General features: G+C 41.2%; 2 protein-coding genes across 9 annotated transcripts in view; both read left to right on the forward strand.

Moving 5' to 3' along the window:
• tacc2 (transforming, acidic coiled-coil containing protein 2) overlaps positions 1-14799 on the forward strand; it is a 47545-nt gene extending 32746 nt beyond the window's left edge. The window contains exons 7-24 of one of the 8 annotated variants that reach the window (XM_084949430.1): positions 281-387; positions 1412-2819; positions 4459-4516; positions 4614-4821; positions 5182-5231; positions 5395-5504; positions 5780-5933; positions 6352-6498; positions 6835-6927; positions 7715-7774; positions 9317-9346; positions 9981-10121; positions 10219-10295; positions 11255-11298; positions 12631-12791; positions 12888-12994; positions 13690-13810; positions 13898-14799. In XM_084949430.1, the coding sequence (XP_084805556.1) occupies positions 281-387; positions 1412-2819; positions 4459-4516; positions 4614-4821; positions 5182-5231; positions 5395-5504; positions 5780-5933; positions 6352-6498; positions 6835-6927; positions 7715-7774; positions 9317-9346; positions 9981-10121; positions 10219-10295; positions 11255-11298; positions 12631-12791; positions 12888-12994; positions 13690-13810; positions 13898-13963 (3142 nt within the window). In that variant the 3' untranslated portion in view covers positions 13964-14799. Of the gene's footprint in view, positions 1-280; positions 388-1411; positions 2820-3000; positions 3037-4458; positions 4517-4613; positions 4822-5181; positions 5232-5394; positions 5505-5779; positions 5934-6351; positions 6499-6834; positions 6928-7714; positions 7775-9316; positions 9347-9980; positions 10122-10218; positions 10296-11254; positions 11299-12630; positions 12792-12887; positions 12995-13689; positions 13811-13897 lie in introns of all 8 variants that reach the window. The other 7 variants (XM_084949429.1, XM_084949423.1, XM_084949425.1 and 4 more) reach the window with 7 other exon arrangements.
• Positions 14800-19839: 5040 nt separating this feature from the next.
• ly6pge (lymphocyte antigen 6 family member pge) lies at positions 19840-23267 on the forward strand. Its single transcript, XM_084947616.1, has 3 exons — positions 19840-20092; positions 21506-21622; positions 22253-23267. The coding sequence occupies exons 1-3, from the start codon at positions 20032-20034 to the stop codon at positions 22438-22440; spliced, it is 366 nt and encodes a 121-aa protein (XP_084803742.1). The 5' UTR covers positions 19840-20031; the 3' UTR covers positions 22441-23267.
• The last annotated feature ends 281 nt before the right edge of the window (positions 23268-23548 follow it).

Consider the following 23548-nt stretch of genomic DNA (forward strand, 5'->3'; position numbering starts at 1 on the left):
ATACTCTTACTGCCATTCCCACATGATGTACTGCAAGCGTGTAATAAACTGTGTAGCCTCTGATTAAAAATACCTCCAACATACTGTGACATAAAGAATAACATTAGAGCTGCACGACTGGGAAATAATTCTGTCCTTCGTGATGATATTATCTTTCACCTTTTTCTTGAGATGGATGGATATTTATGTTAATGAGCCTGATACGGGTCGTTATAGTCCAGTGGGTATCGGCCTGCTTCACAGCACCTTTCACTTAATGTTTCCTCATCTTTTATTGTAGGAGCTCAGACTCTGATGGCGCTTTTGAGACCCCTGAATCTACAACTCCAGTGAAGGCTGTTTCTCCAGCTGAGCCTCAGATAAAGCAAACAACATCTGACGAGAAAGGTACAGCAGGACAATTATTTCATGATCTTTGCTTAGTTTTATACCGATTTAAGCTGTTTCACTATTGAAAAAGTGTTGTTACTGGATGGATTGTTACACCACCTAGTGGAATGAAGTTGTAATTTAAAACTGCCTTTTTGTTTTTTTGCCATGTCAGCCTACAGCGCTCAGAGCTACAGCTCTGGGGACACTTTATTCTCTCTTTTATGTGTTTTTTTCATGCCTTTTTGTCCAGTTGGGACATTCATTGAATTATTTATAACACATCCATCTCTAGAGTTTAAAGTGTCACACAAAGACACTCACAGAGCAGTTAAATTCTACCATAATCTACAGTACTGTGCAAAACTTTGGAGCCACCCCTCATTTCTTTATATTTTTCAGAAAAGCAGGAAATAGGTCCAGCAGTTTATTAAAATATGTGCAAATACAGATGGGAATAAATAAAGTTTTTACAATTCTACTGAGCTTAGTCAATATTTGGTATGACCATCTTTATTTTTCAACACAGCCTGAACTCTCTTAGCAAAGCTTTCGTGCTGAAAAATGAAGCTGTTGCCATTCAGATGCTTACCAGATGGTACTGTATGGTGGATCAAAATCTGACCATATTTTTCTGTATTCATAAATCCCATCAATTTTGACAAGATTATCAAGAAATGGCTAAAACACCTCCCCATAAAATGATAGGGTCTTCACTGTACTTTACAAATGTAGAATATAGACACTCATTTTAGACACTTAAATGAATGTAGACAGTCTGTGCACTTAAATTTTTTTCTTTGGTGTCTGACACACAATACTGAGATTTCTGTTTTTGGCTAATAATTCTTTGGCAATCACCTTGCAAAAATATGATTTCATGCCTGTCTAACTGTATCTTTGGTATTTTTCACTGATTCGGAAAAAAAAAAAAAAAACAAGCAAGAAAAAAAAAACATGTTTTGTTCGACTGAATGGTTGGATTAGTTAGACTCTAGAAATCTGTGTCTTATGTTCCACATCTTTCAATCTCCTTTTGCAGTAGAAGACACCTCAATCACTGATCCTACATCTGACTTCACTGCAGCTGAACTACCATGCCATCCTGCGTCAAATACTTTTGATGAAAACAAGCCCATCGCTGCCAGTGGTACATATAACATTGACTTTTTTGCTGCAGAATCAACGACTCACACTCTAACCCGTTCTCTGAGCCTCCAGGGAGGAGAACTAGATAGTTCTGCTCTGTTGGACGGATCAGCTTCAGGAGGTTTCCGTCCACATTCCGAGTCTTTCAGTGTAGGCACTGAGAGTGCCCCAGGGACACTCCGCAGGCCCAAGAAAGGTCGTCCTGGGTCTGTAAAGAAAAAGCCTCTTCTCAGACAGAACTCTAACCCAGAGAGCCCAAGGCCAGACTCATCCAGCAGCACCCCAGAAATTAAGAAGCGGGCGAAACCTCGAACAGCCAGCCCTCTCCAGGCTCAGGAGGAAACAGAGGGAGGCTCTGCAACACCGAGTCCTGGAGGAACGCAGCGAAAAGCCAGAAAGACCCGTGTTGAGACTCCTCCTCCCCTGCCAGAGGAGACCAATCATACCACCCAAGAGGAGAGCCTTATTGTTCCTGCCTTACCTTTATGCCAGGAGGAGATACCCCTCCCTGAAAGTCAAGCAGACAAAGAAGAATCCCCCATCCCTCCCAGTGGCTCCTACAAATGGGATCCAGACAACTTTGAGAACATCAACCCCTTTAAGACCGGAGGTAGCAAAATTGTCAATTCCCCTGTTTTGGGTCGTAAGGAGCCTGTGTGTGCCCCCATTTCCACCCCTCTAGAGAGTTCCCCCGTCCCATCTGAGGAACCACATCACCCCAGTCCACCCACTCCTATTAGAGAGCCAGTCACGAATCCTGAGGAGCAGCCCATTATACCCAAGCGTCAGTCACTAAGACTGGAGTTTGACTACTCCGAGGAGAGTGGTGAGGCATCACATCAGGCCTCTCCTCCACCTAAGAAGCTAGGCAAGAAGCCAGGTGCCAAGATGCCTCTGAGGAAACCAAAGCTGGGGCTGAAAAAGGCGCCTCCAGCACAGACAGAGCAGCTGGACAACATTCCTCCGGCAACTCACAACAGCAACGAGGATGAAATCCCGGCAACTAAAGCATCTTACACCTTTGAACTCGACAAGTATGAAGATCCAAATTTGAATCCATTTACTTCAAGGAAAAGTATCACCAACTCCCCCAAACTATCCAGGCCGCCTTATAACTTTGATGACTCCATAGACCCTTTCAAAACCTCCAACAAGTTGGCCAATTCCCCTCCTAAGACTTCTGCCTCATTTGAACTGTCATCCAATGACAATGATAATGAAAATGACAATGACAACCTCGGGGAATTAGAGGACCAGAACCAGAACAAACCTGCCAAGAAGAAGAAAACTCCCATCAAATCGTAAGTTCACTCTGTATTACCAGAGGATTGTCTATTCACAGAAAAGTCTGCATCAGTCTGTGAGGATTTTAGGTTAGTCTGTGTTTGTATGTGGTTCTCTAGCCAGTTTTGCCAGTGTCCTCTGTCTGTCTGTCTGTCTGTCTGTCTGTCACCTGTGTCTGTGTATTCTCATATGTCACAGGAAGTCCAGGGGTGTGTCTTCTCTATGTTGTTTTTTGTAAGTACAGGGACAACACAGCCATCCACCCTTTTGCCCTCTAATTCAATCTGGCCCTCTTTAAACCAGCATGTTGCCCTGTTGTCCCTATTAACAGAAACATCAAAATCATTTGCGCTCGCTATTAAATCACTGAAACTCGTTTGAAACATACCCATTTTAACTGGAGTATCCATGCCAGTTTAAATCACCCATAATCCCTCCAATAGAAGATCCAGTTAGTAAATTAATGCTATATTTCTATTGACTTATGGATGGATAGTGGTGAAAAACTCTTTTGTTTTTTGTTTTTTTGCTTTCCTTTTTTACACTGAAGTATCTGCAATAATTTTGTTCATCTGTATCCAGTTGTAAGTGTTTAACAAAGGAGGTGCTGGTGCCCCCTCTGGTGTTCATTGTTTGCTATTGATGAAAGAACGAAAGCTACAGTGTATCAGCGTGTGCCAAGATCACATACAGTTTGAAACAGGCTGGACCAGTAAGAAGCTACCTTTCTTTTAATGCAGTGAACTACAACTTAGTGATAATATTTAATGAAGGACCCAGATATCATAAAAAACAGGTACAATGTCAACAGTATGTTTTATTGCATGTGAATTAGAGCAAATTTGGCTCAGGCCACATATCTGATACTACTGCTATTTAATATATTTTTACAGGGATACATAACCCTTTTATTAATTCAGGCATGCATTACACATTAAACACTGAGCATAAAAACAACAGGGTCTATGCAGTCCTGTGAAAAACTAAGTACATCATTAGTGCTTTGATAGGAATTAAGGGGGTAAGTAGTAGCCAGGTGCTGCTAATGCACCTGATTAACTGATCATGAGCAAGTGAGAGCATTGAAGCAGCACTGTAAAGAAAGGTTGGTCAAAATTCCTCCACAACAATGTGAGAGACTGATAAAGTCTGAGAAAAAAGAAAACTGCATAGAGCCGTGTGAAAACTTGTTTTTGCACGTGACTGTATGTATTTACAGTGTAAGTAAGTGTAAAATTGGATAATTCCTTCCAAAGGTTGTTGCAAAGTTCTAATAACTAAGCTACAGTATTGTTTACCTCATCATCATGATCACTAAACTTGGAAAACCAAGCTGCTCATAACATAATATTAATTTTCCATTACTCTTCACTGTCCAGTTACTAACTATAGATTCAGCCCTCTTCAGAAGCATTTACTGTTCTATCCATTTCAGCCACACACAGTAAGCAGCACTGTTGCACATGTGGAAATGAACTATGCAAATTATTGTTTTTTGCAATGATGATTTTATGCAAAATCCAGTCTTTCCAACTAGCTCATATTTTAGCATCTACGACTACACAAATGCTATATAAATGTGCAGCAAATGCAGAATTAAATACAGATAATGATTGACTCTAGAGTTTGACAGTGGATCTTTTTATATCCCCTCAGTAATACTTTCAGAGTGAAGAGGTCGCCAAAGAAATCACCCTTATCTGACCCATCACAGGTATGTATCTGATATGCAATCTCGTTTGGCTTTATCTATGTGCATTTCTCCCTCTTTCATGTGTCATCACTCTCTGCCGCCTTTTTTTGTGTCGCAGGATCTTATACCCGCAGATGAACCTTCCTCCCTTCACCAGCAGGATGACCATGCCACAGATGAGGAGAAACTAGCCTCCTCCACCAGTCATAAGTGGGCAGCCCTGCACGACATGGATGGAGATTTAAACTCTGACCAGCAAGACTTTCCTCAACCGTGCGACCTTACATCCTTTGTTAATGAGAACAGCCTTCCTAAGGAGACTCCAGGTGAGGCATAACTGTCTGACTCTCTGTAACTCTCCGTAATTCCGAGCTTGTGTCTGGATAAACCCTTACATACTGTATATGAATCAGAAACTTTACCTTTTATTCATACTGCTGTGTTATTGATTTTTCTTGTGGCAGCGATATAAGTCTGCTGGCCCAATTCTGAACTACCCTCTGACCTTACGCAAGAGCCAACGCTTCCCAGAGGCTATCTGGTTCACCCCATCTGGGTCAGAGATGGGAAAACAAACAGCCCTGCTTCGTTCTCTGAACTCGTCAAACCAGAGCTCAGCACACCACTGATGCGTCTCTTCATTTTGTTTACTGTATCTAATGCTTTGTTTTGCCTTTCCCTCTCAGTACAAGACTATGAAATTGAGTACATGGAGAAGATTGGCTCCTCTTCCCCAGTGAGTATTTAATATTACAGACAGATTGTATTTGAGCTTGTTTTATGCTTACTACTTTTAGTATTTATAGCATTTATTTTACATTGTTTGTGTGCTATATGATATTTTAGCCTTTAAAAGTAGATAGTCTTCGTTCTTGTTTTTAACCTTGTGTGTCTTTTAGCCTCCGTCTGCAAAGAAGCCATCTTTGTACTTGAAGTTGGACTCAGTATCTGACAACTTAACCAAAAATACATGTGCGCATGGATCTGAACCCAGCTCCCCCTGCACAGGGTAAAATAGTTTACTTGTTACGCTTGCAACTTTGTTTCTTTGCTGTATTACATAATGGTTTTGTTAACGTATACTACGTGAGTTTTACACTGCATTTTTAAGTCCCTTTCTTATTCTCGTGTGTGCTAAGTGTACACCACAAATAATGTATAATGCATTCGTTTCAGCTCCTTCAGCAATGTTTTCATTAATGCTGCCGTCCATCATCTGTGATGCATTACATGCCGTGCCTTTCCCCGCCTCATCTCCTGTTGGGTTTTTCTCATTCTGTGCAGGAGTTTTGAAGAGATGGAGGCCCAGATTACAGCAGGTATGAAGACACCGGTGCTCAGCTCCCGGCCTGGCCCCGAGGGCTCTGCTTCAGACAAGGGCAGGAAGAGAGAAAGCGAGGTGCTCAGTCGAACACAGAGCACCGAGATGGAGGAGCAGGTAAGTCAAGTGCCTTTGTGGACATTTAATTACAGTTAATTTGTTGTGAATAAATGTAATTTACACTCATGTCTAGTCATTACCATTTAAGGGGAAACTGTCATGTTTTTTGATTTTGGAGCATTTGCACCATGCTGTTGTTTAGTCACAAGGGGGAGACAGTGCCACGCTGTAAATGCTTTGTCATAGGCTGTGACTCAGCCCTCCAAAGTGAACACCATCAGTCACAGGGATTCTTATTAAATCCTTGTCACTGATAATGAAAAGCCAGTCAGTCACACTAGGTTCCCAGCTCAGATTCAGCAAACCACCTCCCAATGCTGCCACTCAAAAAAAAATCTCAGCGCTTGCTTTGCCATGCTGTCCCCCTGCCCCCTCCTCCCTCCCCTTCTGCCTACTCCTCCTGGTGCCCTTCAAGCCCCCTAGCCAGGGCCCCGTGGAGGCACTTGCGCCAGCCCTGGCCATGCCCCTGTTAGACAGGCTGTCTGAGTGTGACGACCCCCTGCAGTACCTGGAGCCTGACCTGGCTGAGACCAACCCCACAGCATTCGCCCAAAAACTGCAGGTGTGTTGAGAAACCACACAAGACCCTACTTGATAAATTTGCCGACCCATATTTGGGCCTTGATATTTGTCTCTGTGTGTGTTTTTGTACAAAACATTATTCCCCGTTGTGTCACTGTGTTACATCCTGCCTTTTCATTTTCCCATTTTTTCCTCCTCCTCCTCCATAAGTTGCAGTTTTTTTTAGCTTGCTGGGTAAAATAGATTACTGGTGCATAAAATGTAGATGGCAGATCAACTCAAATTTCATGTGTTTCCCTCTTACTCTGTCATTCTTGGGCTGCAACCTCTCCTCCCTTACCACTGAAATTCGGCCCTCCCAATGTGTGCGGCCAAGGAGGAGCTGGTGCTTGCTGCCCTGAGGATAGAGGCTCTGCAGGTAGCCAAAAACATCTCTCAGTGCCCCTCCCTCTCCACTGTAACCCCCCAGGTACTGCGCTGAGTCAGCCTGCACCTGCTGTATGCAAGTGTGTGTGTGTGGGTGAACAAGTGTGTTTGCAAGAGCAAAAGATGCATCTTGAATGAGGGATTAGCAAAACGCAGGTGTGTGTGAAATGCACATGTGCGTGACTGTGTGTGCGTCTGTGTGTGTATGTGTGTGTGTGTGTGCATGAGTGTGTCTCAGCCTGCCTCTCCCTCCCCTTAAACACACCATTTTGAGTGTGACTGTGAATCCATGGCCTTATCAACATGGTGGCTGTACAGCTGCATCCACAGTCCCGCCACCTTCCGTGTCCCCACATTGGACTCTAACATGGCTTGATGCGTCCCAGCTCCCACCCTGACTACCAGCGAGCTCCATTAAGCCTTAGGAACCAAGTGCTGTGTCTTAGTCCCTTGCCTTTGTGATGCATGTTGGGCAACATGCATGTTGCCTGTTTCGTGAGAAACTTACGTCAGCATGAATGTGACTGGGAATGTCTCACATTAGACTCGGCAGCTGAGGAGTTACATATTACGGTGCAGATCTGTTGATGTTTCATGATCACCTCCCCAAATCCCAGGTCACATTCTTGTTTTGTGATTTGGTCCATCTATTTGACTAACAGTACTAACAAAACAGCATTAGGCAGGGTAAGTAGTACCTGGGAATTTGCTGGTCCAAATTCTGAGGCAGGTGCTGAACTTAAACTCTTGCAAGAGTTGGAGCAGGGCACGCACTTCCCACCTACGTCTTTCCTTCCATGTCTCATTCTGTTGTCCCACGCATTTTACAGTCTCGTCTCAAGAAACCCAGTACTCGGCGGTGGAATATCAACGGTTCACCCTTACTCAAAGTAAGAGCAACATAGTTCCCCCTGTGATGTGTTCACGTCCACCCATAGCGCAGTCTAAGTACTTCATCATAAACACATAGTTTTTAATGGCTCAGTATGCCAGCAGACCAGATTAATGTCCTGAATATAAGCTTTAAAGGTGATTAAAGGTGTTCACATCTGCACTGGTTAAGAATTATAGCTTACTATTTTGTAAAACCAAGATAAGGGCGATAAATGCTATTATTCATAGAGTTTGAAGGTAATTGCACTCCAATTAAAGCTGAAATTCAGCACTTTAGCCTCCTAGTACTGGAGTGTGAAGTCAAAACTGTCATCCAAATTCTTGCAGACTCCACTAGATCGTCTAGTCTAATAGATCTATAAATTACAGAGAGTCTATTAATTTGCTGCCTACCAAAAGCTCTTTGTGAGCTGTTTTGTGCAGTTACAGCTATGTAGTATGTCTGTTGTAGCCTTTGTGCATCTAATAATCAGTCCTCTCTGTCTTTGGGGGATGTGGCTTCGACTTGTGTTTTTGGCTCTTTTTTGTTAGCATTAAATCTACATTTAAGGCATTTCGTGTAAAGAGAGGTTAGATTTCAGTGTGCTCACCTTGTCTGTGTCTGAAATTGCGTAATAATGTGTTATTTATTATGCTGAAATCATGTGTGTGTTTTTTAGCCAGTCCAAAACATCTCTGCATTATCTGTGTAATACCTGACGTGCAGACTATTTCTGGAAGATTATTAAAGTGTGCCAGCAGAAAACACAGTGATGAGTAAGGCAGCAGAAATTAAACAATCCAGTTTATTTTCCTTTTTCTATTTTTTAGTCATTACTTTGTGCATCTCTGATGAGGTTGGGTTACCATGGTAACTCATCTCCAACTTGAAACCTGGCTCTCACTTCAGTAGTTAAACAACAGTGAACATTTTGAGTGTTTAGTTCATGGTATTTCAGGTGCATCGTTGATGCTTTATAGACGTGAGTCTTCCCTCGCAAAACAAATACAAAGCAGGTTATCGTTAAAAATCTGAATCCTGCATGTTTTGTCCCATGCAGTACAGTCAGTGCTGTTAATGAAAAGTCTGTGACATTTGCCTGAAGTACTACTAAACGAAAAAAGCTCTTTATTTAACATGTGATTCAGGATGATTTACTAAAAGGGGCTTTTTGTTAGCGGATTCTTGCTGCAGCTTTACCAAAGAACCACAGGTTTGATTTGTTTCCTTAAAGTCTCTGAACCTGAACCTTTCTGTATTGGTAGATAAAAACCTAATCAGTATCTGACTGATGTTTGTTGTTATATGTACTTGACCGTTTCTGTCCAGAGAAGTAATGCAATTAGCTGTACAGCCGGACCAAACACTTAACTCTTTCCAAAGTAGCGGTAGACCTCTCCTTGTCTCCTGTGACCCCCCATCATCAAATCCTCCTGTAATCCCTATCTACCAAGGATAGCTAAATCCTTTTCAGAGTTTTCAGGGAACCAAACGTGGTACTAGCACAACTGTATTTTAATATGATAAAGTGAGGAGGCTTTTATTTATTTTGTCATAGGTTGCAACGGACACTTGGAGATGCATTTGGGTTTGTAGTGTCTATACTGTAGATCCAAAGTTTGACTCTTTCTAATGATTAACCCTGAAGATTTTCTGATTCACCTTAGCCCTCATCACATTACAGTCTCTGTAGCTGTAAAAAAAAAAGAGTTAAATCCTGTGATTCTAGGAACAACGGGTAAGACCTGTTAACTATGCTCTAACATGCTTTAACATTAGACTAACATATCTATCCCTTGCTGCCCAATCTGCCCCCCCCCTAACCTCCCTCTCCTGTATACTATCAGCTGCTGCCCACCTTCCCCTCTGTTTTGCTTGGACCCAATCACATTCAAGCTATTTCAATGAGCAGTTGACCAGGACTGCTCGGCTGGGGCCAGCATCAGCCAATAACACGGCTAATACTGTGGCAATGAAGACTGTTTCATCCAATCATGTAGCGGCTGACCAAGTCTTCAAGAACATCCCTGGCTTGCCTCATTTTGTATTGTTTTTGCTGTGTGGCACATTTTGATATAGTTTGAGGCTGCCTAGCAGTTTGGTTCAGTCCAGAATGTGCGAGTGACCCTGAGGGCGAGGGTGTCCCGCGGTTGCCACAGCCTCGTTGATAACAGGTTATGCTTGCGTTCCTTTCTCTCCTCTCCTTTGCTTCCCGGAAGCAGCACAGAGACGTGTCATCTTCACTAGAGAGTGGCGTGTCCAAGAACTCGCTGTACTCCAGGACCACGGCCAGCTACATCGAAGGGGAGAGTCCCCACTTGCCCAGAGAACTGGACCACTCTTTGGGAATTGCACGAGAGGAGGTGCCCTGAAAATATTTCTTGTTCCTCCGTAAGTCATTGTTTGTTCCTTTAAGTCTGCATCTCACATTTAATGAAATAATTTTGTCTCCATCCTCAGATTGTGACAAAGGAGAAAGAAGTGCTGGAGTGGCAGAGGAAGTATGAAGACAGTCGACAGGAAGTGGTGGAGATGAGGTAAGAAGAGACACCTTGGGTTGTTATCGCTTTCATACACCAGGGTCCCACACGCAGACACTGAAGCATGAATCTAACACCTAGCTGTGTTTCGGACTCCGCCCATTATCAACTGCTGAATATCTCAAGCGGTTTATCTCGCTTAAGGTGTCAGACAGGGCCATGATTAATGGGAGACTGGATAGCCATTTAAAAAAAATCAACACCTCGTCCTGTTAGCAAGGAGTAGAGATAAATAGATGGAGATCATGTGATGTAAATTTAGAGGTTTTACTGTTAAAAAGTTATATGTGAGAAAATATCCTAGGTTATGCTCAACTAACTGAGCTCGTAACTAGCAGTAGCTACACTTGTTTCATGATGATCAGTCTAGGTTAAATTCATGGCTTCCAATTGGGGTTTTGGGAAAGATGTACAGTAAAGAAACTTTACTGTGTGTCAGCAGGTGGCGGGTGTCAGCTGTCTGCTGCTCAGTTAGTGTGGATAAGTCGGAGCTTACTTCATTTGAATGATTAGACTTTGGATAAGGAGAGGCTAAGAGGCTAAGGGGAAGGCATGGCTAATCTATCCTCTTACCTCTGGAAACTTGCTTTTAAAAAGACGAAGCTTCGTACTGGGTCCTGTTGCTTTTCTACTAGTTGTGTCGAGACACTTCAAACAACAGAAATTCAATTTGATTTTGAAAAGTTGTGCAGTAAATTTTGGAGCTAATTCAAAGCAAATTCTCCATTTCCTCTAAATACAGCGCGCTTACTGTAAACCTGGACCGCGATAAGTAGCTTACAGGTGTTTGCTGGAAGGGTTCGAACAACAGGTGGGTGGTGCAGGGCTGCACATGTCAGAGGGAGAGATGGGAATTTTTGCAAAAAATAGACTTCTTGGTATTCGATGTGAGGAGAGTCTTCTTTTTTTACTTTTTATGTGACATTTACTGAAGATTTCCAACTTCTCATCCATAGGAGAATTGTAGCTGAGTATGAGAAGACGATTGCCCAGATGATAGGTGAGTTCACGTAACCATAAGCACTGCTATTTTTGTTTCCCGTACTCTTCCACTTTATTTTACTCTTGTTCATTTGCAAACTGATCTGCTATAAGGTCCTTGTGAGGCCTTATCCAGTGCTACTGATCACAGATATTTGAGTCTTATTTGAATTTTTTTTCTATCCTTTGCCAAATTTCGCTTTTCTCTGTGTTTGCTTTCATATTTGAATGACGTGAACTGAATCCTCATGTCAGTGGAGGGGACAGCACTCTCCTTTGCCCGCTCTTGTTCAGCTTCTCTGGACTCATTAAATTTCACCGCAGGCTCACACTCCTGCATTATTCCTGCTCTCACCCACATCTTCCTTTCCACCTTTGAACATCCCCGAAGATTTGATTTTTTTTTTCTTTCACTGCGACCGGCTTTTTCTTTTTCCTACTCTCATTAAAGCACTGTCGCACACAGGAACAGTCTGCCTCTGCTAATGTCTAACACTCGGCTCTGTCACGTGTCTTGCCCTCCCAGCTTGACTTAACACAGTCCCTTCTTTTCTGTTCTGCTCCCATCTTTGCCCCCCTTACTATTTGATAACCCTGACAGGCATGCCAGGTGAGTAACGAGGAATTGTCTTTCATTTGTTTGTGTCAGCTCGCATCTCTCCATCCGTCCATCAGAGAGGGGAGCAGCTGTGCTCAATTTCTTCATCTCATTCAGAGCCATTCATTCATTTGTTTGGTTTTTGGGGGGGGGTTTGGCTTTCACCCTGTAGGCTGAGACTAGCTTTTAAAAGAGAGACAGGACTGAATCTAATGAGTTTTAAAAAATGACTTTGTTGTTGTTATTGTTCATGTAAAGTACAATATTATACATATTCAGTCAGATGTAATACACACTGTAAATCTGTACATGAACACGTGCACTTCACCCATGACTGGCGATGGCTGTGAAGTCATTCATGCAGATTTGGTGAGTTAACCGAGTTGCTCATCGATGGGAAATGAAAGGGATATTTGTAGGCTGAAATAGTGTAGGCACATTGATATTTAACACTGAAAGGTCTTGAGGCCACTCTGATGTTTCTCCTCTGTTTTTCTTTTCTCATTGTTCAGCTTTTTGTGTTTTGCATGCTACACTGGTTTATCAGAAATCCTCATATAGTGTAGTAAAACATCTTGTTGAATCATACTACCACAAATACATTTAGATATATTGTGAAAAATGTCAGAGAAGTCTTTTGTGTGTGTGTGTTTGTGTGCTGATTGGGGTCTTTTAACAGTATTTTTACCCATAACAGCAGTTTCTTCACCTAGTAGACTCTTTATCTGCATCCTCTCTATGTGTGTCCATCAGAGGATGACCAGAAAGAGAAATCTCTTTCCCATCACACCATCCAGCAGCTCATCATGGAGAAGGACCAGGCACTGGCCGACCTTAACTCTGTGGAGAAGTCTCTTGCCGATCTCTTCCGTCGTTATGAGAAGATGAAAGATGTGCTGGAGGGCTTTCGCAAAGTAACACAATTTATTCCCAGGTTTTTATCAATATGAACATCTCGGTTGGTCATCTCAGATTTTTTTTACTTGCCCCCTTGTGTCACCCACATACAGAATGAAGAGGTATTGAAGAAATGCGCTCAGGAGTATCTTTCAAGGGTTCGCAAGGAGGAACAGCGATATCAAGCCCTGAAAATTCATGCAGAGGAGAAACTAGACCGGTGAGTCTCTACATATTCTTATTATGTCACATTTTCTGCAATAACTGTGTTATTTTCCCCACCACACTATCTACACTGTAACAAATGCAGTAAATGTAGTCCAGTAATGCAGTGTCTTATGTGAATGCAAGTAAATGCTGGTGCTTTTTAGGAAAAAAGTGTTAACTGTAAGCTGCTAATTTTTTCACTATGTACATTTCAGTTTTTCTTACTTCCTGAGCACAAAAGCTCATGAACAATATACATTTTTGACTTCAAATACTTTGGTTTTAATGCTTATTTCAGTTCTTTGTAGTCATATTTTCTTTCTCGATATGTGATGTGATTTCTAGTGTTTGTGGGACTGAGAACAGTGTTGAAGTTTAGCTAGCAGTGAGTCTCCATAACATTGGTACTTTCCTGTACCAAAAACTGTTCTTTAAGTGTACAGCATAACTTATTGTCTGAGCTGAAATATGTTTGTATATGAGTCAGTGTAATTGGAAACAAGTCTAGCTAGCTAGCTAGCAATGAGTCTAGCTAACATTGCTAGCTGAAGCTAAACCAGTATTTGCAATGGCTCGTATCGAAACATATTTCTATAGATTATATATGATCCATATTAACTCTTTGTTGACTTTTATTTGCTTTTTAGATTTTATAGGCTTTTGTGAGTTGCGTAGAGGTGATTTCTTGTATCATTTGTGTGCCTCCAGGGCCAACGCAGAGATAGCTCAGGTGCGGGCCAAGGCCAAGCAGGAGCAAGCTGCCTCTCAGGCCAGTCTGAGGAAGGAGCAGATGAAGGTGGACTCTCTGGAACGCACTTTAGAGCAGAAGGTCAGTTTTAGGATATAAGAAGATATTAAATTAAAATTTTCTAAAGTTATCCAAGTGCATAAATTTTTGTTGCTAACTGTTTTACAGAATAAAGAGATCGAGGAGTTAACAAAGATCTGTGATGAACTAATTGCTAAGATGGGGAAGAGTTAGCAGGCCACATCACAATGAAGCCAAGCAGAAAATGAAGAGAAGCACTCCTTCTCAAATTGATGGACCTCTAAGACCAAAGTGGTCTTGGGGTTGTATTTCCTACTGACCATGTGTATACATCATCCACAGGATTGGCTTCCTCCTAATTACTCTGTATATTTTTGATGTTTCAGTGTATCGTACTGTATCAGGGGGTCTGCTTTCAAGTTTTATCATATCACTAATGAGTATGCCTGTGTGCGCGAGTGCGTGTATGATAATGAGAAAGTGCAAGCATTGTTTGTGGGTTAAATTATCTATTATGATGTTGCCATGACAGCCACTGAGGGAGAAGACTGTTTACCCACTCCTGTTATTGTCTCCTCTTAATAAAGAGAAAGATAGACTTTGAAGATGAGAACCAGATTGTTAGTTATCCATAAAATGGTGATGCACCACTAAGAGAATACAAGCGATCACTATAGATTCTTGCATGTGAGAGATAAAGAAGAACTTGTAATGTTAATGTTTGTATATACTGTAGGAAACAACAAGACTTGTGCATTTTTGATAGTTATTCTGTTGTCTTCAGCCACTTCCCTCACATAACATTGTAGATATTTGTCATACTTGTCATAGCTTTTTTGATGAAATTGTGGAACTTTATTTTTGGGATTTTATTTTGATAAAAAGCAAACTAATTGTGACTGTGTTCAGTTGTGACCAGAAGTAATTTAATTTTGGATGAACCTGTCCTAGTCCTGCAATGGTTGTTTGTCACACTGAGGAATAACTTCTCTGCACAGCTACTGTACAGCATCTGCTTACAAAGTGCAATAAAAGATGGCAATACAGCATGCTGAGTTTAATTTGGTTCTTTTTTCTCATTCCTCCCCCCCCCATTTTTACATCTTTGATAGTCCTCTATGTGATATCCACCCATCTTAATAGTACCATGTTGTACTCCTTCTTTCCCTTTAGAGATTTTGGCCCATATTGACATGACAACATCACACAGTTGCCTCAGATTTGGTGGCTGCACATCCATGATGTGCTTCCAATAACACCACATCCCAAAGGTGCCCTACTGATTTAGATCTAGTGACTGGAGGCCATTTAGGGACAAATGGCACATTATCATGTTGGGAACAGGAGAAGAAGGTTACACTGTGCTCATAAACATATTCATAAAGATGATCTACATGGTAAACGTGAAGTAGTCAGGCTCAAGTGTTTAGTAAGGTGGTAGGTAAGCAGACACAGCAGAGATTTTGGGTTCCCAGTGAGCTCTGTTATACGTGAAACATAAACCAAACCTCCCCCAAATTAACTAAAAAAACAAAAAAAAAAAGTACATGGAATAGGACTAGCCCCCAATCATAATGTCATGCTTAGAGTGCCCTGCAATTAACACTATTAGAATATGCAGCATGCAAACATATCCAACCCTTTTCACTATAGTGAACTTCAATTCAAATCGTGTACACTTTACAAATTTACTTTCAAATTCAAAAGAATTAGTTGAATGACTTGTTGTAATGCTTAAGAATAATTCAGATTGAATACTCACAGATTTGATAAATGTGGACCCCATAGTTATCAAATCTGAGACACAGTATCAATCATGTTGATTACAACTTTCCAGAAAGTTGAGAAAATACTTAAATTAGTAAAGCAGGGAAGAGGTGAAACATGCACAACATTGTTTTAGCCTCTTAACCATTTAGAGGCAGTCCACCAAAGTATAAAGCAATTAAGTAAGTAGTAGCATTCAGCAGACACATAACAATCACAATGCTACTCCATGCACGCTGGACAAGAAGCAAGCTGGTAAGAGAGCTGCTTTTATATCAAGCTTTTCCAGTTTATACAAACCCTCGCTTTGTGCAGGCTCATCACAGGGCATCAATTACACCAGCTTCAAGTGGTGAAATAGATTTTACTATTTCCTAGAAGGTTTTTTTGTGATTTTAATTTTAATTTTGCTAAACTTTAGTTTTTCTCCTAACTTCTGGCAATCTGCTCACTTTGTTCTTCTCTCAGTCGTCACTCTCTTCACGCTCCTCTTTTGCACCTAAAATCACATATAAACATATATTTAACAATAAATTGCCATAAAAATAATTTAAGTTAAATTATTCTAATTGCAGGCTGGGGATGTGTGTTTGATGACTGTCACTTTGACTTGTTACCTTGACTTTAACTGCATCCACTGTCCATACGTCCATTGTGTTTCATTTTGCTGTGTCTCCTTCTCTTCCTGTCTCTGTCTTTGTGTTGTAATCCAAAAGGTCAAAGTAAAAGTGAAACCGAATTTATAACCTCAGTAACGTTTAGAACTACACTCAAACTGAATGTGGGGTGCTGCTGGCCATTTACAGGAACATCCATCTAAGTTGCTCTCACCTGGATCTGAAGTTGTACTGTAATCAAACACAGAAGCCTAATTCGACCAGAATAGGCAACTTTAACAAAACTAGACAGTAAAGTACATCGGCTCCTTGGCTGGCAACTAGTGATAGTGCCAGCAGACTAAGAAAGCTAAAATTAGCTAATAATCTCTGGTGAGCTAGCTGATGTTAGCTAACGTTTTGGGTGCTATTTAGAGAGCAAATATATACAAACAGGCACTTTTTAAAGTCACATCAGAGACCCTGTGTTATCAGAAGAAGTTTCCCTTTTGCTTCCTAATGTTTCAGTAAACTGTGTTTTGAGCATACGTACGGAGCCCCGGAGGGGACATGGGAGAAAAAAAAATTAAGACGGACTTTTGCGAGATCTCGCAAAACTAACTCGGGATCTTGCAAAAGTTTTGCGAGCTCTCGCAAAACAAACTCGGGATCTTGCAAAACAAACTCGGGATCTCGCAAAACTTTTGCGAGCTCTCGCAAAACAAACTCGGGATCTCGCAAAACTTTTGCGAGCTCTCGCAAAACAAACTCGGGATCTCGCAAAACTTTTGCGAGATCTCGCAAAAGTTTTAGCCGCATTCTTCCCGTTAGCTTCGAGCTAATGGGAGGTCGAGACCTACTACAGCCGGGAGGAACACCGCTTTCCCGGCACATCGTGCCTCGACCTCCCTGTCGGCTTCGAGCCGGCGTCCGAAGAATGCGGCTAAAACTTTTGCGAGATCTCGCAAAAGTTTTGCGAGAGCTCGCAAAAGTTTTGCGAGATCCCAAGTTTGTTCGAGTTTGTTTTGCGAGAGCTCGCAAAACTTTTGCGAGATCCCGAGTTTGTTTTGCGAGATCTCGCAAAACTTTTGCGAGATCCCGAGTTTGTTTTGCGAGATCTCGCAAAACTTTTGCGAGATCCCGAGTTTGTTTTGCGAGATCTCGCAAAAGTCCGTCTTAATTTTTTTTTCTCCCATGTCCCCTGCGGGGCTCCGTACATACGTCACTGATTTGTGTCAGGAAATTATCTCTTCATCTTCTTCTTTCTGCTGCAGCACCACAAATGTTAGATACTAACCCCAAATTGCTCTCCGATGCATCCATCGGAGTATGAGTGTGTGTGAATGTTACCTAGAAAGCACCTAGAAAAATGTGCTTGTGCGAATGGGTGAATGCACAAGTTGTGTAAAGCGCTTTGAGTGCTCAGAAGAGTAGAAAAGCGCTATATAAGAACCAGTCCATTTACCATTTACCATTTACAAATCTTCTCTAATAATGATAAGCCACTGCTAGTGAAGCACACAGATGATGTGAAAAAAGAAAGAAAGAAGAATACTAACATGTAATGCTGTTGCTACTGTTATGGTTATTTTTAGTGGTGCTTGAGCACTCCTGAAATGGGTTTAAACTTACCAATGGTGGCCATTCTCATATGATCTATGGACTCAACAGGGCACTTTCAACCAAATAAGTTTCACTCACAGGATATTTTCTCATTTTTGGACCATTCTCTGTAAACTCTGGAGACGGCCGTGTGGGTGATCTACAATTTCTGAAATGCTCAGACCCGGCAAATATGGCAGGAGCAGTCATGCTCTGGTCAAAGTCACTTAAATCAACTTTCTTTTGATGCTCATTTGTAACTGCAACAGCTTTTTCCTCACATGAGAAATGCGAGTTTAGACCAGGCAAAAAAAAAAAAAAAAAAAGTATTATGATGAAATACACTTGCACAGCACTTCTTGTTTTTGAAACTTTTAATTTTTCAAAGATGTAAAATGAGGGATACATATAACTCAGGGTTTGTTTTTGCAATCAGTAAAAGGTATGTGAAGACATGCTGATTAACTATGCTATGATTAAATAAAATAGACAAATTTGGGTTCTGCAATAACACAAAATCCCAAAAATAGAGAAGGGGAAAACCATTAGAACTTAAAAACAACCAACAAGAAACATCACAGGGTGGAATAACGAGCACACCAGGAAGTGATAAGAACTGCAGGGCACAACACAGGTCTGAGACTGGGGTAAGTAAACCTGAATACTAAACACACGAGACAAGTGGTTGACAACTTAAAACAGTTAGTAACTTAACAGGAACAACTAACCTAAGGATTAAGGTTAACCACGACACAAGGGAAGTGGAAATTATGACGAAACCTTAAACACTAAACTGAGTGAAACCAATGAATCTTGTTTAAAGAAAAATTATGCAAAGCTCCAAACACTGTGCGAAGGAAGAACAACTCAACAAAAGATAAATCAATCTACACCAGTAACCAGAAATAAATACAAAGGAATATATGATGGGGGAAAACTAAACTGCGGACAGAAGGCATTTGAGTTGTCCAAAATTTAGTCAAGCTTGAAGGTGCTGATTTTGGAGCAAGGGCTTTTTTTTATTGTTCAACACCCTCTTAAATCCATGGTGAAAACTCACCTAATTGTGGGCAGTGGTGCAGGTGTCCCAGCAGTTTCCACTGTATGACAGTCTCGAACCTTTGTTGTTCTTCAGTTGTTCATGAACATCCTTCTTCTTATCTGAAGGGTGACAGTTTGGGGCTTCTTCCAGACTTTGACAAAGTGAAGATACATCCAAAAAAAATTTAATACAATTGTTTGAACTGATTATCTTGGAAGATTGTCTTAGAAATGGCTCCAAGAGACCTTCAAAGGTTGTCTAGATCTGCAATTCTCCTTCTTAGATCTTCACTTTGACTTTCCCATTGTTCTGAGTATTGGTCAGTCTAATGAGTGCTGTGAAACAAATCCTTGCTTTGCTGGCAAAGATGAACTACCACTCTTCACTCTGGCACAGCTGGCTGCCGGCAGAGCCCGCGGGCACACCACTGCAGCCCCCCCTGGCTTCTTCTCTGTGGCTGCTGGGTGACCCCTCGTCTGGGGCTCTCCTCAGCTCTTACTGGGAGGGTGTCAAGGATGCACCTCCGATGGTCCTCCTTGGGCTCTCGCACTCTGGGTCCTCTGGATGTCTGGGGCCTGGATCTCCTCCATGCGTGCTTCATGCCCTGGGGGACAGGGCTATGGCTCCCTACACCCTCTAGCAGATCATTACATGGAGAAACCTTTTGAATACAAGCGCGCTCATCCACACAGGTGTGCACGCAGGTGTACACACAGGTGTTCACTGTTCTGACACAAACTACACCTTTCTTGGCTGCTACCTCAAAGCACATTGAGCGCTGTCAGTCCTGCGTGTTGCACAACAACATTCATTATTTAGTATTTACTGTTATTTACACTTAGCTGGATTAATGCGATGGTGTTGTGTTTATTATGCCGCGCTCTTTTTTTGTTTTCTCTTGATCCAGGAGATTTTTTTTCTTTTTTGTTGTTGCCCCTACCCAACACCTGCCATACGTAAGTACTTTGGCACGACAACCAGCAGGGACAAGAAAGCAAAGAGCCAAACTCCGGATGGGTGTGGCCTCAGCAAACTGTTAATGCGAGAGATTCAGAATGAAATCCATTATGTGTCCTCTGTCCATCCAGGCTGCAGAAGCAACTGTTGTTGTTTAAGACAGAGTGGTGGGCCCCAGTTGAGGGGCTAGTAATCTCCTGGCTAGTACAGGAAGGAATATCAGCTCATCTGATAGCCCAGATTAAGCTCAGGGGGCTTTAGGAGCAAACAACCTGCTTTTCATTGTGTAGTCGGGACAAGTGAGGACCATCAGCGCCATGAGAGCTGTCCACTATTGTCTGCTGCTTCTGTTTTCCCTGGTCCTGCTAGCAACCACCTGTAAGAACTTTTTCTTCTTTATGCACCTCTGTTTGCTGGTTAACTGTTTGTCCATCTTTCATTTCATCTCGCCTCCTTTCAGATACTGTACGTTTCAACCCTTGCATTATAAATAATAGTTTGTGTTTAGCGTTTAGTGTATTTAATGTGTTCCTCAAGAGTAAGACCGTGTTAAACAAATAACTAAAATGAATGGCTCCACTGTACATTCTGACTTAAGGAGCGTAGATGCTGGACATGATGGACCTACAGTTATTTCTCGGGAAAAACCTGACATGTTTCATAACTTCAGTAGGACCATTAAACATTAAGTCCTTTTACTGACCTTATACTTTATTTATGTCATGTTCACTAATTGCTGTCTGCAGTGATTCTGATGGGTTTCGTGTCCCTTCAGTCCATCACGCTCCACTATACACCCAAGAAGCACGCACTCCCTGCAAATAATCTCTTAATAGGCCTGGAGGCTAATACTTACAGCATGTGTGTAGAGCGACAATGCCGTGGGGATAGATTGGGGCCAACTGCAAACAACAGAAAGTATTTATATACCAACTCAGTATACGTGAGAGCACATGTGCAGAAAATGGGCCGATTATGCAATTTCTTTGTTTCACACGGTGCTTTTGTAGCTTCGCTGTTTATTTGTGGTTAGGTTTTGGTAAGTTATTAGATAATTTAGCTGGTTTCATTTAAAAAATGCCACATCTTGTTGTATATATGGAAAAAAAATTCTCTTTTTCATATCTGTTTCTATCAAAACTTAATGATGACAGACCTATCCGGAGTTGAAGGAGGTTATTTTGATGGCCAGTACAGGAGATATGCTGCTGCAAAGTATGTTTGAAGCTTTTGGTGACTCCAGTTCTGATCCTCTTAGGAAGCAGCCTTAAGTTTGTCTGGAATTTAGGAGATGGATGGAGAGTTTCAAAAGGAAGCCTTTAAGTATTTCAAAGGTCAGTTAGTTTTCAAATAACAGCTCCTTCCTCGGGAGAGCTTTAGAAAGATATTTAAGTGTTTTATGTGCTGAAGTGGGCTCTGAGGCATTAGCTAAAGTTTATAAAGATGTATTTTTTTTAAATGTGTGGGCACTGGTGAAACACTTTGGTTGATTTGGGAAAATTCATATGAAGGAAGTTAATTAATTAGTGCTGTTTCTCTTCATATTCCCTCTGGACCCAGGGAAAGTCACACATTTATAAGCCCTTCATGCACTTGCCAACCTATAGATCCTGTGTAAATATGAATTAGAAATATCCAAGCTTGGGACACTTGTTGGCACTATCCCACGCAATCATCTTCAGTTATCTAAAGCAAACATTTGTGTCCTATGCTGTAGAGGTTTTTCACCCTGACAAGATATGCATGTACAGCTGACTCTTTCTTATATAGTAGCGCTCTGTTTCCTTTCAGGTGAGACTATACGATGTTATACATGCATGGGCTCCAATAACGATGACTGCAACCGACAAGGCTCCAAAGCTTGTCCTGGCTACTCTGATGCCTGTGCTGTAGTGGTGGGCCATGACAGTGAGTCCAACAGTGACAGCGTAGTAGCCTTTCTTTTTACTAGTTTAATTCCAACCTTCCACCATAAAACTCCATTTGTTTCTCTTGTATATGTGCATGTGTGTCTTTTTTGTGTGTTAAAAAGATGACAGCCTGCTGTCTGTAGACACATCTCAGGCAGCAGGGGGTCTGAGGCTTTTAAGGGAATGAAGAGATTTGCTACTCCTACTCAATGAATATCCTTAATTAGGACACCATGTGTTCATGGCACCAAGACAGATTTACCAAATCTCAGCCAGCAGATCTTTTTTTTTTTAATTTTTTTGGCTGTAGATATGATATTTTTATTTTAATATTTTATAATCAATAAAAATCATTTGGACTAAATTCATAAAAGGTGGTAGGTTTAGCATTAAACCTGCAACTTGTAATATTTCAGCTGGGAGTTGTTTACTCTAATGCTGTGTTTAAACCTGCATTAAGTGTTTCAATGGTCTGCTGTGATGAAAACAACAACAACAAAGAAATCGCTGAAAGCAAGACTAGCCAGGAGAGTTTCTTAAAGCAACAATTTAGCATCGACTTATATTGATTGGACGATGGCGGACAGCTTCTAAATGAGAGTAACTGGCTTCATTTTCTGTTTGTTAGGTGGCGTGATGAAGTCATGCTCTTACAAGTCCTTCTGCAGCCAGGCCAACAGTCAGGGCTACAGGGCACCAGGTGTCAGAGTTCACTGCTGCTACAGCAATGACTGCAACGTAACAAGCTTCGCCAACCAGCTGCCTGGACTTACCTACTTACTGCTGTTTTCTTCCATTTTCCCACTGCTTTTTTAAGTAGACAACTCAATCAAGCCCGCATGTATCCGACTGCCAAATAACACTGCCAAATTCCACATTCCATGCCGTCCTTGTTACCATTTCACTTTGATTTACCTTATTTATCTGCTAGATATGACTGTGTGGATTATATTCACCGTGTTCCACTGAATCCATTAAAAAGTACTCAAGTGAATGTGTCTTTCAATGGATTTCACTAAGCCAATAAGTAGAAGATCCTAAGGGAAGCGCTGAAATAACAGGCAGAGATATATATTTTTTCCTGCATTGAAGGGGAAGAAATAGCATTTGAATTTTTAATTTCTCATGTTACTCATCCTGGTTCCATGCAAACCCTATAATTTTTGAAAGTGCAGGAAAAAAAGAACTAGAGTAAGTTTTTACCAATCATCTGTCAAGATATTACTCCGTGCATCTTTCAGGCTTCACTTACCGATACAACCATGAATGTCAATGTAGTGTGTCACGTACAAATGCAGCTCACACCACTTGTGTGTTATTATATTATTAGCCTTACCTCTCAATCTCATGGCTGAGCTGTGTGAAATATGATGAAAGAATGCTACTCATACACTGAAAATCCATATAATCCTTTTATATGGTGGTGGCACGATGTGTTGCTCTGATGAGGTTAATCCATGTTAGAGAAAGGAAGTCTGGCCACACTTTAACAGTGGATGGTGAACAGGTAGATGCTATATAATAACTATCTGTGCTGTCAATTGTGTCATTGCTTTTAATTTTATTACCAGCTTCTTTCCAATTTCATTGTGATGTACATTAAACTGGGCTGTTGATATCTTTATGTATTTTATTTCGATCATTTATTTTAATATAGTTCCTGTATCTTTCTTTCTTTTTTTAACATTTAAAAAATACAATTTAATCCTCTTTGAAAAAGAGGATTCTTATCCTTTCTGTGTGGTGTATATACTATGTTGTAAATAAATATATATTCAACTACTGAGTGGTGCAAATGTCAAATGTAAAGATACATTTATCTTGCAGTAATTCTATAACTACAACCATTAAAAGAAATCTTTTGTGAAAGTCGCTGGGTTAGCGTCGTTTTTCTGTTCCCAAATATCAAAACAGAATGAAAACT

Source organism: Perissodus microlepis, chromosome 13, assembly GCF_051167445.1.
Source record: "Perissodus microlepis isolate ML-2025 ecotype Zambia chromosome 13, ASM5116744v1, whole genome shotgun sequence".
In the NCBI taxonomy this organism is placed as follows: domain Eukaryota; kingdom Metazoa; phylum Chordata; class Actinopteri; order Cichliformes; family Cichlidae; genus Perissodus; species Perissodus microlepis.